At 49.0% G+C, this 20,737-nt stretch overlaps 1 protein-coding gene across 7 annotated transcripts in view; it reads right to left on the bottom strand.

Moving 5' to 3' along the window:
* The window catches only part of CNNM2 (cyclin and CBS domain divalent metal cation transport mediator 2), a 1,019,413-nt gene that overhangs the window by 249,890 nt on the left and 748,786 nt on the right, over nt 1-20,737 (bottom strand). For all 7 annotated transcript variants that reach the window (XM_085606606.1, XM_085606603.1, XM_085606596.1 and 4 more), the window contains exon 4: nt 3,316-3,485. In XM_085606606.1, coding sequence (XP_085462732.1) covers nt 3,316-3,485 — 170 coding nt within the window. The remainder of the gene's footprint in view (nt 1-3,315; nt 3,486-20,737) is intronic.

The following is a 20,737-nucleotide window of genomic DNA, read 5'->3' on the forward strand; positions in this document are numbered from 1 at the left end:
CAATTGCACAACGTTAACACAAACATTTTAAAATTACCTTTACCACCACAACGGAAATAATATAAATAATACTTACTGTTCTGTAGCTGCAGACATTTCTGTATCCAAGCATTCAAAAATAGTAATGAACCAAAATTAGGAAAAATATTGTCCAACAACCCCCCCAAAAAGGCACAATTTTACCAAATCCAACATAATTAATTCAAAGCAAAAAAAGTATGTAGGTACCATTAAGAAAACATTAAAAAGTGTATTAAAACAATTAATGCTCCAGGAAAATCGAAACAAAGAAATCAAATTCAAAAGCATTGTTTTACTATAAACCAAATATTATTTCCTTTAAAAAAGCAACAACGACGAATAACTCCTATAGGGCACAGCACACGATCGTAGACAAAAACCTGTAAAGTAAATACACTCTCAAAAATACATACACAACAGTTAATCATCAAAATATATCTAACATAATTTAATTTAAAAAACATTACCAAAATAGTATACAAAAATGCAAACCTTCAAACTACTGAAAAACAATAACAGTAATACATCTAAATATACAACAAACCCACAAACACTATAACTGCCTTCCAGACCTCCCCCCAAATCCCCACTACCCTTAGAACCCTTAAAAAAGGAATTAACTGTCCCAATGAACAGCAGCACCTTACCACAACTTGGTTCTGGGAAAACAGAATTGAAATAACACAAATAGTTTACAAAATAGAAGGCAGCGGTAAACAAAATGGCCGCAAAATGAAACGGAAAAAAAGCTAAAACTTCTTTCTCCGTAGAAATGAATAGGAACTATTGCACAAATGTTGATTAAATGTATGCAAAAAAGGTTTAAAAATATTAAATATGTAAAATGCAAAATATGCTATTATGAAATATTTAAAATGTATAAAGTATAAATTAAACAATAGTATAAAATATGTAGAATTATTTAAGATATACTTAAAAATATAACATGAAATATCGAAGTTAAGAAATGTAAATAAACAGTTAAGCAGTATAAAATAAAAGTTGAAAATGTACAACATACAATACTATATATATAAAAAAAAGACATTTTTATTGATAGTAAAAGGTTCTTATTTACTGAACTTTATAGAGATTTTTCTTGGTAGGCAATAAATATAATTAACAATTTCAAAATATACAAATAATAAAGTTTTAAAACATAATTAAAAGATACAAATGTGTGACATGTCTATTACAAAAAACAATGTAATATTATTGTATACAAACATGCAACTCATTTTTTTATTATATTTTGAATTACAAACAATACTAATAAAATAACACAAACTTTTTCTGCAATATACAAATAAAAGTAAAAAATTTTACATTTACTATTCGCACTCCAATGTAAAATAATTTGGGGAAAGTGTTGGACACAAAAGGGGTGACATTTACTATTCCCATTCCATTCTAACCCAATTTGGGGAATGTGTTGGACACTAAAGGGGTTAAATTTACTATTCCACTCCAATCTAAGCCAACTTGGGGAAGACGCCGGACTGTAAAGGGATCACATTTACTATTCCCAGTCCAATATGAATTATTTTGGGGAAGGCGTTGGACACAAAGGATGACATTAACTATTCTCACTCCAATACAACCATATTGGGAGAAAGTGTTGGACATTAAAAGGGTGACATTTACTATTCACACTCTAATCCATACCAATTTGGGGAAAGTATTGGACACTAAAAAGTGACATTTAATAATCCCACTACAATCTAAGGCTATTAGGAAAAGGTTTTGGACACTAAAGAGCTGAATTTTACAATAGACACTTCAATATCAATAATTTTAAACAAGGTCATACATATTAAGGAACTTAAATACACAATTAATACTACATACTCATACACATTTGTTTACTATAAAATACATTTAAATATTATGAAAGAAAATACTCTAAACTACAACCTATATATACTAATGTAATTATTGAAATATAAAATATATTTATTACTATCTATAGTTAAAAGAAATTCTAAAATGTTTTTAACACAGATAAACTTTAATCCATCAAATAATAAACTATTATTGAAAATGTTCAAATCATAAAAAGTTGTAATTGAATTTTATAATGTTAAAAATATAAAATATAACTTTTGAATAACAGTATATATTGAAAAAATTAAAATGTCTTCAATTTAAACTTATTTTTTGCAAAAAAGTTTTAACATTTAAAATTTTACAAAAAAAGCAAAACATTCTATTTGAATAACAATTTAATTATATACTTTACTTTGAGAAAATATTTGTTTACCATTAATACATATTGATTCAAATGAAAGAAAAAATGAAATATTACAAAATACATTGAAAAAAGAATTATTAAATTGCATATCTGCAAAATTAATTTAAAAATGTTAATATATATATATATTTTAAATACCCTACCCTTATCCCCTAAAAACTCAATATCCTGTCACTAAAAAAAAGATTAAACAATTTATATACAGAAAAACAATGAAATATACAAATGTAAAAAATTCCATAATAAAAAAATACAAATATAAAAACACAAATATAAAAAACAGATACAATAAAACACAGCACAATAAATGACATACTAATTAACACTTACAAATGATAATAGAAAAAGCAATATTTGTTACCTCAATAGTATTAACAACAAAATTAAAAACAACATTAAAAAGAACATTTTTACCTTAGATATTCCTCTCAACTATATTTTTGATGTCCTGATATTCTTGACACAATACTTTTGTATTAAGATTTTTTTCAATATTCTGTCCAAGCACCATGTATTAGACTGCATTCCTGGGTTTGGGTCTTTCAGCAGAGGGGCACTGAACAAAACTGAAGACAGCTGGAAGCCCCAAGCATTAACAAATGAAGAGCAGTAACGGGCATGTGTAAAGATTTCCTAATAAAAGCACTAGGGTAGTGAACGTTATTTCGGACTCAAATGAAGAAAACTTTTTGTAGAAGACGAAGGCTTAGGGCCTGATTACAAGTCTGGCGGTCCAACCACCGTATTCCAACTTTGGCGGTAGGACCGCCATTGCACTTCACAGTCTGGCGAGTGTGCGGCACCCCTGTTTGGCAGTCCTGGGGTGGGTTGGTGGTGTGGCGGCCCGCTCCAGGACAGCCAAACTTGTAATCGGGGCCCTTAGAGACTCATACAGGATTTGCCTATGTATCAACACTAATGTTTTTGCTAATGATACAACAGTGAGACATTGACACATGTTTCGGGGTTATTTTGCATTATTTGTTTTTTAGTACAAATAACAATACATTTTTATAATAAAAAAAAGTAACATCAAATCTCACCTGTAGAATGAGGAGAAAATAATCAACAGGCTTGTTTCTTTGATAGAGGTAGTATTCAGGGGCCTTCTTGTTCTTTTCATCATATTTCAACTCTTGGATGACATTGGGATGCTTAAGCAGCCTCAGAAGGATTTTTTCTGACATCTGGGATGGGCAAAAGGCTTCTACCTCTATATATATACACAGAAATTTAAGGTATTAATTTGGAACTAAAAGAACAAAGTCATTTTAACATTTATACAAATTACCAAAAAACTGAAACAATTTCCGTAGGAATACAGAGTGAGAATAGCCAAAGCATACTATGATTAAGACATTTTTGCTGGCAAAATGTACCATAATATGGTTGAAGGAGTCTCGTGGATGGTGGGCGGCAGTGTGAAGATTTTTCTTGATATTTTATAGTTTTTTACACTCTGTTTAAACCACTGCCACTTGGAGTTCTTTACATTACCTCCAACGAATAATTCCAATTATTGTATTGACTATTCACTCTTTTACGTTAATATAAATTTGAAAGTACAAATGTAGGAATCTCTGGGAGTAAAACATTTTGATCAACTCATGTGCATAAGTATGTCAGCTGTATATGCTGCTACCCTGATTTCAGATTTCCGCATGCCCTTTTTTATTAAGTTCTTAGACTGTACTACATGCATATCAAATGACTTAGGCATCTTAATTAAGAGCACCTCTCAGATGTTGCATTGCCTGGCCATCCTATGGGGAAGGTCATCTGAGCTAAAAGGTGACTCCCTTTGGTGACTCCCTATTTCTGTCTGTTAGACCTTTGACCCACAGCCCATGTCCCTTTATAGATCTACAATAGTTCTTGCAGCAAAAAAGAACAATGGACTTTTTACTTCAAGGGCTCACCTGCAACATTCTCATGAAAAGAGCTTGGTAACATACTTCTATCAACAACAAATGAAGTATACCTCCGTGCTACAGAGGGCTATGGAGTAAAGAAAAGTTGTCATTATACTCTCCATGCACTACCTATAAGGAAATTATGATTGGCAGCTCTAACAAAACCCTTAACAACAAAATACATTTTTCACAATTATGTTTCTTACAAACTAATTTTCGACATTTCTTATGAATTACATCTGGATGGTCCTTAGAAAGATTTTCTTTGGGTTTTAACACTTTCCCAATTACAACACATATATGTATAATTTACAACTATTTCTTCATAAGAAAGCATATGGCTCTCCACTTTCTTAGCATATTTATTACTGCATTTAATCATTACAACCTTTGAATACAAACGTTAAAACACTTAGGCGCCGATTCCGATAGCCGGTCGGACAGCTGTCCGCAGCCTTACCGTGCAACCGACACGTACCCGGAGCCGGTCCGTCCTGTAGAGTAAGTACGATGCGCATAACTGCCAAAAACCCGACCGACACGTAGGCTGTGATTCAAGCTCCATTCTCCGTCCAAGCCGTAACTCCTAACGCTGAACTGAGTCGCCCGGAAGCAGTATCCATAGCAGTTTCCGGCATAAGTACGATGCGTACTTCCTACGCGCTGGATGGGTCGCCATGTACAGGACGTCACAGCATACGGAAAACAAGCATATCAGCTACGATTCACGCCACAACTCAATACACGGCTACGAGACGGACCAGCTTGCAGCGGGTACAAGACGGAGCAACAAGCAGCGTGTACGACACAAACACATCATGAATCCCATCGCGCAGGTCATACCAGTACTCTACATCTATGACCGCCTCAGGAACCAACGCCGACGGTGCAGGCGGTAAGTCAGACACCTACTACATAAACAAACGACACGTACCCTCAAAATGGCACACACACACAGGGGATCCACATCCTGGCCACTAACAACAGCCCACCATAGGGGTTGCATGGCCAGCACCACTAACACCCCCACCCATAGGGCTTATGTTGCCCATCACCCCTGCCACCCACACCCATAGGGGACCTGTTGCCTATCACTATTGCCACCCCCAGCTATAGGGATTATGTTGCCCATCACCCCTGCCACCCCCACTCACAGGGGACCTGTTGCCCATCACTACTGCCACCCCCAGCCATAGGGCCTATGTTGCCCATCACCCCCACTCACAGGGGACCTGTTGCCCATCACCCCTGCCACCACCACCCATAGGGCTTATGTTGCCCATCACCCCGGCCACCCCCAGCCATAGGGCTTATGTTGCCCATCACTACTGCCACCCCCACCCATAGGGCTTATGTTGCCCATCACTACTGCCACCCCCAGCCATAGGGCCTATGTTGCCCATCACCACTGCCACCCACACCCATAGGGGACCTGTTGCCCATCACTACTGCCACCCCCAGCCATAGGGCTTATGTTGCCCATCACTACTGCCACCCCCACCCATAGGATGGGTGATGCGCAACACATCCAGCATACTCCAACATCAGGTATGTCAGCAAAATACATCCCCCCCCTAACATCATGTCAACAGTGTGTAGTCTGTGACAAATGCCCACAACAGTGATTATGGCTACGAACATACAATGTAAGTAACAGCACATGTGTGACCAACACATGAGTGTGACATGCACAAGGCAAGCATCACCATAGCACTGTGGCAATGTAAAAAGAACACCCCCTCACTGTGTAGAATAGAAGTTAAGTGTGGGCTTCCAAAATGCAGCAGATGTTGAGCATTGTGGTGATGGGGACTAAACACCCCCTCATCACAATGACCAAAAGGTAAGTGTCATCATGTTCAAAGCTGCAAATAACAAACAGCATGTATGATCCCTGCTCCCAACACATTAAACACTTCTGGGGCAAACTAGTGGTTGTGTCCCATACACACACAGATGTGGTGAGGCTAACAGAGCTGTGAAAACATAACACACTCTCGGCCATGTGCAGACAAGCACCACACATGGGGGCTGACAATGCATACAGTGTACAATAACACAAGAGCAGAAGTGATCATCACCAAGCATGCACGCATCTCGAAAACAGACACACCAATCAAAACAACATGTGTAGACTGTAGGTGTCAGCTCACAAACTCACATTCCATGCTAGCAATGGCACCTAACAACCAGGATGAATGTGCACAATGATGTGATATGACTCACAGGGACAGCAGGCAAAATCACAGAAACAGCATCCAGACAAAGGCCCACAACAGCAATACCAATGCACTGGTGCAGATGCACAAACAAAAACGGGCAAACTCACACTGCACATCTGACACAGCATGTGTGTGTCACAGTATCCACAGGCAACTACACAACACATGAGGGGGGCAGAACCACAGTGGCACAGATGTGGACACAGTGCCATACAAAAGTAAACCATCATTGGGACACCCTCAGTCGGCAATCAGGCATTGGGAGATGAGAGGGAGCACAACAGACACATGTGACACAAGCTGGAATGTAAACCAACTAACACAGCAAGAGACTGACACACAACAGCACTACCCCCAGGGACCAGACATTGGGGTGACACAAGCATGCATGACACCTCCACTGTGATGACAAAGGCAGATGTCGTACAAACTGGGAAACCCAGACATGTGTCCTGTGCCACAAATGTACATCATACATACACAAACACAAATCACTCAGCATGGCCCCTCATCCATGGACAAACGGGAGCTAGGGGACCATCCATGCAAACATTCACATCAATCCACCCTCAACACCACACACCCTGAACTGCAACAATGTGTATCTGTGAAGCCCACATGAACAGGTGACATGGACATGCACCCATGACAAACACAGGAATGTTGGGAGGAACTAAGGTGCACATACACATCACACAAGGACAGTTTACAACCCTGGGGAATGACAGACATACTGCACAGTATGCGGTACATGGCCATGACTTCAAAGCTCACGTAACCTTCAGAATCCCTGTCACAGTCCCAGGACAATGCAGAATCCAAGGAGAACCACAAGGCACACATGCTGACACCTGCCAGCATCGCAGCCATGGACCCGACAAGTGGGAGCAGTCACACACACATACAAATGTCTCAATCACTGAAAACTACCACCTAGGGACAACTACATGAGTTAGCAAATAAACAGGTGCCTTGAGGAACCTTGACTGTGTCCCATCTGTGTCTGACAACATCATCACCACTCAGAACTGACAAATCCCAATGATGATACACCAATTAACAGTAGTGTGTCATGCACCCACACATCTGGTAGCCCATTGGAAAAGTAGTGGGATGAACCCAGTACCACTCAGCAAGCATCAACAACAGGAACATATCAAGGGAACACTGTCTGTGTATGAACAGGGATGTGGACACACACACATGCTCATACAACACACACCATGGGCCCAGGCCATGTCACTGGAGAACGCACTTACTTGAGGGGACACAACTTCTGTGGAAGTCCAGCTGTGCCAAACATATTCACCGCAAGTCTCACTCATGTCTGCAGAACACTTGGTCAGTCAGCCATCAGTTACCACATAATGAAGGCTCTGGTCACAACAGCCTAGGTACGTGAGTCTCCCCCAAGTCATCTGCACATACCCAAAACATATGTCTAGCAAGTCGCACAGAGGACCCAGTTGCTCCTATACCAATGATGCCCACGCCTGTAGGTCCAGTGTTGATGAGCACAAAGTCTGTGGAAGTGACAAATTGGACAATGGGAAGCACGTCATATGTGCATGGGTGCAAGCCAGAGATGTGACCATGCAAATGAAATGCTCACAGAGAGATGTCCACAAATAGTTGATCCTGACACACCCAGGTAGCTGCAAAGGATGACATGGATACCCACTAGAATAGGATACATATCTCATGGACCACAGGGAGTACCTCACAGCAACACATCAGTATTCAACATTGTAAACAAAGCATCACAGGTGCAAGGGCATGTTAAACATCATCAACATAATGTACAGCTAAATCAAGTTCACAGGGATAAAGAAAAAAGCTTTATTCAGCATATTAAAAGTTAAACGTCTGTTCAAACAAAAGGCCAATGGCCAGTCCATGTCCAAATGCCAAGGAGTGAAGTAGAGTGACAACTGTCACACCTTGCTTGCCTGCACTGCTAAGGACCGGGGTCATCCCCTCGGAGGGGCATACATGGGGGCAGGCCAGGCACCGCAGGGACAGGATCAGAGCGCCGCAGAAGGAGGCAGTGAATGGGTGGTGGATGCAGGCGAGACACTTGCAACTGCAGTGGAGCTGACTGAAGTGGTGGGTGCTGTCACAACTGTGGGGCACAAGTCAGATGGGGTGGGTGCCGGCACAACTCCAGTGAGCAGGTCAGATGGAGTGGATTGGCTCACCACTGCAGTGCCCAAGTCAGACGGGGTGGTTGTGGACTCCAATGCAGTGCCTAAATCCATGGGAGCGGAATGGGGGGCAGGTGAGGTCGGCAGGGCAGGGGGGGAGGGAGGAGGATCCCCACATCAGTGGCACTAACCGTCTGACCAGGTGTGGAGGAGCAAGTGCTAGGGGGGGATGGCCTTAGCATTTTGGGGATGGTGTATCTGTGGGTGGGGGAACCCGGGGCAGGGAGTGGCGGGGCAACCTCTGGCGTGGTGCCCTGGGGGATGGAGACTTTGCCTTGGAGCTGCGTGGTGGCGATGGGGTCTTGCTCTTCTGGCGCCGGGGGGGCTTGCAGGTGGGGGTCTCTGTCTGACTGCGCCTGGGGGAGGGTGTCCGGGTGTGAGGGGCACTCCCCTCTGTGTGTGGGGACTTCCTCTTCCCCTTGTAATCAGGATCTGCTGGGTCGGTGGGGAAGAGGCCAAGGTCACAGAGGAGATGGGGTTGCAGGTTAGGCAAGCGAAGGGGGCTGGGAGGGAGAGGTCTCGGAGGACTGCGGAGTGGTTGTGGATGACTGTGCGTGTGTCTGCAAACCAGCCCCTGTGAGTGTGGTATCAGTCCCCTGCGCTTGCTTGTGTGCATGTCTAGACCTTGGTTTGGGGGTTTTTGTGCTTGGGACAGGTAGGGTGCTAGGAATCGTGGGTGGTGCAGGGGTAGGAGGGGTGCGGGACTGTTGGAGGAGGGACACTGCTGCCGTCAGGGAGGATGTCACGGACTGATTGGTCCTCTGTAGGGCAGACATGCCCGAGGAAATGCCCTCAATGAATGACACCAGTTGTGTCAACAGACCTGTGTGTGCATGGAGGACCTTCAGCATCGACGTCTGCCCTACATGGATCTGTCTAAGTAAGTCCACAGACTCCTCACTCAGGGCAGCAGGGGACACAGGGGCAGGGGGTGCAGTGCCTGGCACAAAGGAGACATGCTCACGAACACGGGAGCCCACAGGGACCTCTGGGATGGGAGCCGATGGGAGGGTGGTGGTGGTGGTGGTGGCGGGGACAGCCTCACTAGCTGGGGTTTGGTTGCTGCTGACACCCTCCTCCACAAGGGAGTCATCCTCAGAGCTGCTTTGGCCCTCAGCTGGGGGGGATGGTGCTGACGACTCCTCTGTGTGGCTCCACTCGCCCTCCGTGCCACTGTCCACCCGACTCCTCTCCTTCTTTTCCTGAAAGGCTCTGTGGCTCCTCCTGGTCCGTGGAGCTGACCCCTCCTGTGGCCGTGGATGTATCTGCATAGGAATAGGAAGTAAGAGAACAACATCAGTCACCTGCACCGACAGCACACACCACAGTGAGTACATCACATCACAGGGCAAGCCCTGGCATCATCAGCTGAACACAGCTCAAAGTGCCAACACTGTTTAGAATAAGACAATTGTCATTCACAACATCAACCATGGCACACATATCCCTCCTTGACTTTCACACATATGTCTGTTGCATGTTGGATGGTAACACCCCAATGTGCCAACATGCACCACTCACCCATTAGTTGTACATGCAAGTGAACATGTAGGAGTATGTCACTATACACACAGCACATCTCTTGCTACTGACTCAGTACAGGTGTCCGGATTAAGGGATGGGCAGAGACTCATTTCACATGCTTGTGATGCATGCCAGCAACACACACTATGATGTACTCATGTCCTGATGGGCAATGCCACAATGGGGTGCATAGTGCACACTTGAACACAATGCAGGATCACTCATAGCAAGTTCAATGCCATGGCACTGGGATGCCCTGAAAGTCAGTCAACACTGTCTCCTGTCACAGGGGCAGGGCATCCAGAAAACAACAATATGCACTGACTCACAATCCTAGCTCAGGGGTAAAGCTAACTCTGCAGATGACTGGCGCACTTGACCATCCCATGCAAACAACATATCCAGGACCCAGAAGATCCCACATCATGCAAATCATACATAGGAGTCTCTGCAAACACAAATCCCTGTACATTAACACATCACAGTCTGCCATGCATGTAACCCAGCTGCATGAATGACACAGTTGCATACACCATTGTACGCTGTCAGATGATCACACAACTATATGTCACACAGGTCTTGTCTCTCACAGTCACATCTCAGATGTCATGCTGACCCTCTGAATCATGGACACCCCAGTTGTACATAACAACAAGCCACACCCTAATGACACAGAGGCAGACACCTGAGGGCACATGTCACTAAGCACAACCTGCAATTTCATACACAGGAGTGGGATTACAGAGTGTTTCAAAATGCCCTTGAGGAGGCATGACTGGCCAGGTCTACGTGAAACAGTGTTTGGCCCTGGACAGTAGTCAGGTGGCTAAGCAAGTGTGACATACTTGATATACATACTCCTGAGGCCCCAAAATTGGAGTCCCCTGCTGCATGGGTTTGTTTGGAATACCCCATCCACATGTTGCGAGTCAGACCAGCAATTGGAACACATCTCAAGGGCACACACAGATCACATGTCAGATCTTAGGGATTGTGTAAACAATTGATCCACACATGAAACACACAACAGAGTCACGGGAACAGATGCTGACCGGTAGCTGAAGCATAGCTGACTGCAGGGACACAGTGCCCTAGTGACACAAGCAACAGACTGTCGGGGCCACACCTGTGGAACAGATGAGGAGGGTGCATCACACAATTTAGGGACCTGAGTATTGGACTACAAGACCTACGTAATGTGGAAGTGTGACCAGGCCAAAAGACTGCTATTAGCATGTTAGACATAGTACACAGTTTAGGCATGGACTTACCCCCTTCCTGCTGCTGTCTGGCCTTCAGCTGCCTATCCAGGTCCGGGAAGACCACCGCCAGTATCCGGAGCATGTGGGGAGTCAGGGTCCGGTGTCCGCCTCTCCTGCGTGGAGGTGACAGCTTCAGCTGGACTTTAGCTATCCTCCGGGTCCAGCCCCGAAGGTCCTGCCACCTCTTCTGGCAGTTGCGGATCCGGCGCTTGTAGACCCCCACAGAACGAACAGCCCGGGCGATGGTCAGCCAGATCTCCTGCTTCTGGTGGGCATCAACCTGTGAGGATGACAAAGTGAAAAGTACATTAACACACATGTCCCAGATTTATGCAGCACACATTTGGATATACATGTCATCATCACAAAGGGAAATGAATTACACATGTAGTGCAACCATGGGGAAGGAAAAATCACCTGCATGTCTGACATGTTAACAATGCCTGGATAGTTTAAGCTTGCAATAATGCACTTTAGCAGCAGGAAACCTATTCATTACATGTACCTACACACTTTGGGGGATCAAAGTGGTCAGTAAGAATGCTTGCCACTGGTGTACACACTGCTAGTACTGCTAGTCAGACAACATGCATAATTAGGAAGTCAGTGGACTGCACACTCACCTGCTCCCCTGGTTTCCCATAGAGCTTGCTGTACTGTGGAAGGAGCCCGTCCAGCAGGGCCTGGTTCTCCTCCTCAGTGAAGGCTGGGGCCATCTCCAGAGTACGTGCCATAGCAGGAGCAAGAGGATGAAGAGACAGCAGCAGTGGTAGCAGGGATGTGGTCCAGGAGCATGTAGTGCACGCAAGTGAGCTCCCTGGGGGCCAGCCAGCCTTATATCTGTGCTGCAGAGGCAGAATCTGTGCCATGTGTCCCAAGTGATAGGTCCAACACGGTTGCATTCTATGAATCTGGCCAATCCATTTAAAAGTACGACTCGTACACGCCTTTCGCATCGTTCAAATCTTCACCTTCATGGAACACTTGAAATTGGAACAGTGTTGTAACCATCCAACTGAATTTCCAGTGCACAACTCGTACAAGTTTTGAATCCGCATCCGTCTCCATGACAGTCCGGAGCCAATGGGTGCGCCCGGCTCGTTCAACTGACTGTATTTTGAATATACACATGCACCCGACTCCATACGATTCAATGGCCAAGGCGTACGCCTGTCTCGGACCATGCCTGTCCGATGCGTATGCATGATAGTCACCCGCGTCGAACCTCATTGCATTCAATGACAAAGCGTATGCACGGCTCGGACATGACCCGTGCAATGCGTACGCAGTGTCACCCGCGTCGATCCTCATTGCATTCAATGACAAAGCGTACGCACGGCTCGGACATGACCCATGCAATGCGTACGCAGTGTCACCCGCGTCGGTCCTCATTGCATTCAATGACAAAGCGTACGCACGGCTCGGACATGACCCGTGCAATGCGTACGCAGTGTCACCCGCGTCGGTCCTCATTGCATTCAATGACAAAGCGTACGCACGGCTCGGACATGACCCGTGCAATGCGTACGCATTGTCACCCACGTCGGTCCTCATTGCATTCAATGACAAAGCGTACGCACAGCTCGGACATGACCCGTGCAATGCGTACGCAGTGTCACCTGCGTCGGACCTCCTTAGTGGGACTATTATACGGATGCAACACACATATACTGGCCAGGGACACCTGTGCACACCTACCACACTACAGCATTGGCCACATAGTGTCCCATGGCATGTAAGGCTGCATTCCCTGGGTGTTTGGGGGGTCACATCTGTTTTTTTGGCTGGCACTTTGTGCAGCCACTCCCAGGCTGTGCACATGTACATGGGGGTAGAATCATTTGTGTGTTGTGCACATTACCACTGTGATGTGCAATTGTACAGTAATGGGCATGAGTCACGGACACAGTGTCAGGTTGGATATGTTTAGGACAGGTCACAAACACCCTGAGTCCTGGGGGTGATGGCATGTACGTCAAAGTGAGACCTGTAGCCACAATACTGATGTGCACCCACAGTCTGTGTGCATGTTGTGTCTCAGATGTGTCTGATCAAATGTGCCCAATGGGTGACAGTCTCCACATCCATGTGGTATATGCATCACCCTTGATGGGGTGTGTGTCTAAGAGACGTACATGTAGGGCCGGCAGGAACAACAGTGGCCACTACCTGTGGGAATTATGCTTGCCTTGTGGTGTGTACGTGCTACGTCATGTCCATTGCTGTGTTGATGTGGCAATACAGGGACCCTGGGTTTCTACATGGCAAAGATCTGTGATGCCTGGGAAACATGAGGCCTCAATTGTCACTGTGGTGTGTGTTTGGAATGTTGCAGCAGCACATAGTGACCGCTGGGGCCTCTCACCAGGCCGGGTCACCCCCTTGCTCCTCCTGCCGCCTCCTGCTCCTGCCTGCCAGCCTTGCCGCAGAACCGCCCGCTCGCCAGTTTCCCGCCGCAGCTCGCCACAGGCCCCGCCCACCACCGGCCCATTGGCTGAGCCGCTCCCGCCGCCCAGCTGACCCGCCCTCTCGTCCCCCTCCTTAAGGGGACAGCAAGGAGTGCTCGGGAGTGACCGCTGCGGCTCTCACCAGGCCGGGTCACACCCTTGCTCCTCCTGCCGCCTCCTGCTCCTGCCTGCCAGCCTTGCCGCAGAACCGCCCGCTCGCCAGTTTCCCGCCGCAGCTCGCCACAGGCCCCGCCCACCACCGGCCCATTGGCCGAGCAGCTCCCGCCGCCCAGCTGACCCGCCCTCTCGTCCCCCTTCTTATGACGCCCCCAGAGCGACCACGCAGCGGACGCGCGCAGCGGGAGCGCCGACTGAGCGCCGAAGGTGCGCCAAAGGTAAGCCCGTCCGCGCCTGGCCCGCGCCCAGCGCCAGGACCCCTGGCCCCCGCAGACCCCAGCCCACCCGCCGGACGTACGACGCCGCCACCCTCAACGCACTTAACGCCGGCCGAATCCCAGGATGCTACCGAGCCACCCCGAGACGCACCCACGGACCCTTCTGCTGCAACGCCTGCAAGTTCACCTGCATCCGGACCAGCACTACTCCAGCACCAACCAAGACCAAGACAAGCAACAGCAGCAGCCACCTGAAATGCATCCTGCTCAACACCCGCTCCGTCCACAGACATGCCATCGAGCTCTGGAACCTGCTCGACACAACCTCACCAGACGTCGCCTTCCTCACGGAAACCTGGATGAATGCCTCTTCAGCGCCCGACATCGCCATCGCCATCCCAGACGGCTACAAGATCATCCGAAGGGACCGCATCAACCAGACCGGAGGAGGCATCGCCATCATCCACAGGAACACCATCCGCATCACGACCAACACCAACGACACCCTCGCACCCGCCGAGCACCTGCACTTCCAGGTCCACATCAACCCCAAGACCACCCTCAGAGGCACCCTCATCTACAGACCCCCGGGACCACGCACACAATTCAGCGAAGACATCGCCGACTTCATCAGCCCGCACGCCCTCCTCTCCGCTGACTACATCCTCCTCGGGGACCTCAACTTCCACCTGGAGAACAACAACGACCGCAACACCACCACCCTGCTGGACAACCTCGCAAACCTGGGACTCAAGCAGCTGGTCACCACCCCCACCCACTACGCCGGACACACACTCGACCCCGTCTTCTCATCCAGCAAGGACATCGCCTTCAGCCACGCCACCGGACTCCACTGGACGGACCACAGCTGCGTCCACTTCAGCTTCAGAAGGACCACGATCCACCACCACCAGCAACAGGTTGCACGCAGAAGCTGGAACAAGATCACAGCCGACCAGCTCGCGACCTCCCTGAGCATGAACCCTCCCACCAGCGCAACGAACCCAAGCCAGGCGGCCACCAACCTCGCGAAGTGGATCAGCAACTGCGCAGACGACCTCGCCCCTCTGAAGACCCCGCCTAGCAGACCCAGTAGCAAGAAAGCCCCATGGTTCACCGACGAACTCAAGAGCTCCAAGAAGAACTGCCGAGCCCTCGAGAGGACATGGCGCAGAGACCCAACACCGGACAACATGACTGCCCTCAAGCTCGCCACCCGAAAACACCACCAACTCATCCACGCCACCAAGAAAACCGCATTTAAGGAACGACTGGACAACAACGCACATCTTCAACATCGTTAATGAGCTCTCCAACCCCAACGCCGGAAACAACGACATCACCCCTTCGCAAGACCTCTGCAACTCCCTCGCCTCCTACTTCCACAACAAGATCGCGGACATACACAACAGCTTCAGCACTCAACCGACGCACGCCACGACCGAACCACCACCCCCCACCACCACCCTCCGCGCCTGGACCCCGATCAGCACCGAAGACACCGTCCGCACGATGAACTCCATCCACTCCGGATCTCCTACCGACCCCTGCCCTCACCACGTCTTCAACAAGGCCGACGCTGTCATCGCACCCCACCTGCGGGACATCATCAACACCTCCTTCGACACCGCTACCTTCCTGGAGAGCTGGAAGCACGCCGAACTCAGCGCTCTACTAAAGAAGCCATCAGCCGACCCCACCGACCTCAAGAACTACCGCCCCATCTCGCTGCTCTCGTTTCCTGCAAAAGTCATCGAGAAGACCGTCAACAAGCAGCTGGCCGCCTGCCTCGATACGAACGGTTCCCTCGACCTGTCGCAGTCTGGCTTCCGGGCCAACCACAGCACCGAGACCGCCCTGATCGCAGCCACCGATGACATCCGAGCACTGCTTGACAACGGAGAAACAGCAGCCCTCATCCTCCTAGACCTCTCCGCGGCCTTCGACACTGTCTGCCACCGTACACTAGAGCAGCGACTCAGCAACGTCGGAATCCAGGGGAAGGCACTGGAGTGGATCATCTCCTTCCTCGCCGGAAGAACACAGAGAGTCCGCCTCCCCCCGTTCAGATCTGAAGCCACCGAAGTCATCTGCGGCGTTCCTCAAGGCTCCTCGCTCAGTCCAACCCTCTTCAACGTCTACATGAGCCCCCTCGCAGACATCGCACGCCAGCACAACCTCAACATCATCTCCTACGCCGACGACACCCAGCTGATTCTCTCCCTCACCAACGACCCCGCCACCGCCAGAGCCAACCTTCACGAAGGGATGAAAGAGGTAGCCGAATGGATGAAGAACAGCCGCCTGAAACTGAACTCGGACAAGACGGAAGTCCTCATCCTGGGATCCTCACCCTCCGCCTGGGACGACTCCTGGTGGCCCCCCCGCCCTAGGCAGCGCACCCAAACCAACAGACCACGCACGCAACCTGGGCTTCATCCTGGACTCCTCCCTCTCCATGACCAGACAAGTCAACGCCGTCTCCTCGTCGTGCTTCAACATCCTGCGCATGCTACGTAAGATCTTCCGGTGGATCCCCACCGAGACCAGGAAGACGGTCACCCAGGCCCTCGTCACCAGCCGTCTGGACTACGGCAACTCCCTCTACCCCGGAACCACCGCCAAACTCCAGAAGAGACTCCAGCGAATCCAGAACGCCTCAGCACGACTCATCCTGGACATCCCCCGTCGCAGCCACATCTCCGGACACCTGAGAGACCTGCACTGGCTCCCGGTCAACAAGAGAATCACCTTCCGACTCCTCACCCACGCACACAAAGCCCTACACAACCAAGGCCCAGGATACCTCAACAGCCGCCTCAACTTCTACGCTCCCAAACGCCAGCTTCGATCGACCGGCCACGCCCTCGCCGCCGTCCCCCGCATCCGAAGAGCCACCACAGGGGGACGGTCCTTCTCCTACCTCGCCGCCAAGACATGGAACTCCCTCCCGACCCACCTCCGCCTGACCCAGGACCACCTCGCCTTCAGGAAGCAACTCAAGACCTGGCTGTTCGAGCAGTAGCGGACCCCCCTCCCCCAGCGCCTTGAGACCCTCTGGGTGAGTAGTACGCTATATAAATGCTTTGATTGATAGGTTGGGTGACACAGCCAGATTATTGACCATTGCACTACATGGGACTCATGTGGACATGTGGAATTGAGATGTGAGTTGGTGGTCTTGTAGGTGACATATGTGTCCATGACCAACAGCACACACCTCAGTAAATTGTGTAATGTCATGATCTAGCTTGTGATATTGATCGTGGTCATGGCCACATGGGTGGATGAACTGACAATCTTCCTTTGTGCATCTTTGTACTGCAGGGCACCAGCTGTCCATCAGCCGTTCCCAGACCTTGCAACCATGCAGGAACGCGACTGCATCAGACGGTACCGCTTCACCAGGCCACTGATTGCGGAGTTGGCAGAGCAGTTGGCGCCACATCTGCTACCTGGCCGGACATACCCTACAGCACTGACCCCAGAGGTGAAGGTGATGGCAGCCCTGCACTTCTTTGCTACTGGTACCTTCCAGTACACTGTGGCTACTGCTGGTGGGATATCGCAAATGATGTTTAGTCGGGTGCTACGTGATGTCTTGGAGGGGATGTTGCAATTCCTCGACCTGTATATCAAGTTCCCGAACCCAGCTGAACTCCCTGAAATAAAGGATGCCTTTTATACACTGGGGAGGATGCCGAACGTCATCGGATCTATTGATGGGACACATGTTGCCCTGATACCACCACAGGCACATGAGCAGACATACCGTAACAGGAAGCACTACCATTCAATCAATGCTCTGGTGGTCTATCTTGCTGACATGTCGATCACACGTGTGTGCACGGTTCACTGGTTGTGCGCACGATGCCTACATTATGAGGAGTAGTCGCATTGCAACGCTGATGTCACAGATGCCAGCTCAGCATGCCTGGCTTATCGGTGTGTACTGACTGTTTCTCATTGTGTGTGTTTGTCAATGTTGTATTCTGCACTCCTACAAAACTCAGCTACTTGTTCATTTTTGTGTGTGTAGGTGACTCCGGATACCCCAACATGCCGTGGTTGCTGACACCCCTCAGGAACCCTGTGAGACCAGCCGAGCTGCGCTACAATGAGGCACATGGTCGGAGCAGGAGGCTGATTGAGCGGACATTCGGCCTCCTGAAAAGCCGCTTTCGCTGCCTGGACTAGACCGGTGGGGCCCTCCCATATGAGCCTGCAAAGGTGTGCAAAATAATCCTTGTCTGCTGCATGCTACACAACATGGCGGTGCGGGAGGAGGTGCCACTCATCCAGGATGACGATGACGATGACCAACCTCCGGCACCTGTGGAGGATCCCGGCCTGGGCCAAGATGCCAGTGATGATGAAGATGATGGTGACGTCCGCTCACAGCTCATCAACAACTTCTTCACCTGAATGTGAGTTTCCAGGGTTGTTATGTGAATGTATGGAGGTAGCCTGGAATGTGTTGTGCCAGCTCTGTTGCTGTCTGAGTGTGTCTGTGTGCCACTTGACTGGATGTGTGCTGTGATGTGTCCATTCAGGTGGTGTGTACTCCACAATAGGGTAGTACTGCTAACTAGTGTTTGTGTAGGTGTCTTGCAACATGTTTTGTGCATGTGTATTGCATTTCTCTCCTGTTCTTCTGTGCTTTTGACTGTATCTTGTCTGTCCTTCCCAGGGTACTTTGCCTGTTGTGTGGTCAACACCCAGAAGCCAACACCAGTGTGGAAGTTGACAATTCCCATCAACTGATGTACCACACATCCCTGGACTTCCATTCTCCAACACATTGAGAGCGTGTGTCCACTGTTACGTAGAATTACCGTGCAACTATTGTGGAATAAACGTGTTGCTGATGTGTAATGAACCTGTGCTACGCTTTATGTGCGTTGTCTGTCTTCCCACATCTGAGTGACATCTGCTTACCTCACCTGTGGACTTGTTACCACTGACTTGGGTTGGTGTTGTGTCTGTGCATGCCAATGCGTTTCAGGTCAACATCATTGTATGTGATGAGTAACATGGCCATGGTGAGTATGTCTTGTGTTGCCATAGTGGTGTGTCTCCCTCACATGTGTCACATCACCATGACTCACCTTACTTTGGTCACATTGTTGCAGTATTTGGCATGCACTGTGTTGTGTAGCAGATCGACATCTCCCTGAACATGACAAGTTGGAATCACAACAGAGGCAAGTATGGTGTACTGGTGAGTTTATTTACAAACATGTGTGAGGGAAGTGCACAAGATAGTGGGTGCTGTACATTGGTTTGGGAATCCAAAGTTCACATTGGAGTTGGAAGTGCTGGTAGATGAAATGTCCAGAGTAAAGTCCACAGTCATCCGATACATTGGCCCAACATGAACCCTCCATGCCATGTGGGCGAGTTGTGTGCGATTGGACAAGGTGAACGGCCTTCGCACAAAGGACATTGTCCAGAACAGGTTTAGAGGCCCTGGGGGATGTGCTGGGACATCTGCCTCTCACATGTCCTTCTTCGGATGACCCCTCTTCTTCCTGGGGGGGAGGGGGGGAGGGGGATCCTCATGTGCAGGCCTCTGCGGTGCAGGGGACTCTCCGCCAGAGTCCTCCTCCCTCCCTGTGGCGCTGGCAGATGGTGTTGCGACAGATGTGGGCACACAGGGGGGTGTGGACAGGTTGGTGTTGATCTGGCGGAGGCATTGGAGTATGTCCCGATGCACCGCAGTAATGTCATCCCACTTGGCCTCCATGCGGGCATGGTGGGCAACCTGCTCGTGTTTCATGTGCTTGAGGATCCCCACTACCTGGCCAAATCCTCCGGTGCTATCCTGGTACGCATTTAAGATGCATGCCAGGTGGGGGTCATCATGCAGTCCAGACCCCTTTGCAAGGCGCGCCCTGTGCCTCCCAGCACCCCTCTCCACACGGACAGGACCAGCGGCGGGACGCACAGGTGACACTGGGACCCCTTGGGTGGTGTTGCTGGTGGTTGCTGTAGCTTCCGGGGGGTCCTGTGTCCCTGTGCTGTGGGTGTTGATTGGCCTTGGTCTGTCCGTGTTGGCGGGGGTGTCCTGTCGGTGTCCAGATGCTGGAGGCATGGGTACAAGGGGTGCAGATGTTGATGCTGATGGTGCTGCATGATGGCTTACACCGGAGGGGCCAGGTTGGTCGTCGTCATCCGAAGAGGACAGTGAGAGAGTCAGACCAGAGAGCTCAGTGTCTGCCAGAGTCTGGGACTGGGTATCCTCATCATTCGGTGCTGGGTGCCCAGCACCACCTGTGTTTGGAAGAGACACACAATGTGATTTATGTTTCTACATGCATCGATGGTTCACAAACATGACTTTTTCTACTTTTCGAACAGATGCCTGCCTGTACACTGCTTTTTCCCAGCTTGTCACGGACAGAGTTTGATATTGTTGTTGGCCATTTACCAGCAGCCCAGTGTCAGACATCTTGTCAGTCCCTTCCCACTCCCTGTGAGGCGAGTATGGTTCAGTTT

The sequence above is a fragment of the Triturus cristatus genome, chromosome 1_2 (genome assembly GCF_964204655.1).
Source record: "Triturus cristatus chromosome 1_2, aTriCri1.1, whole genome shotgun sequence".
Classification (NCBI taxonomy): Eukaryota; Metazoa; Chordata; class Amphibia; order Caudata; family Salamandridae; genus Triturus; species Triturus cristatus.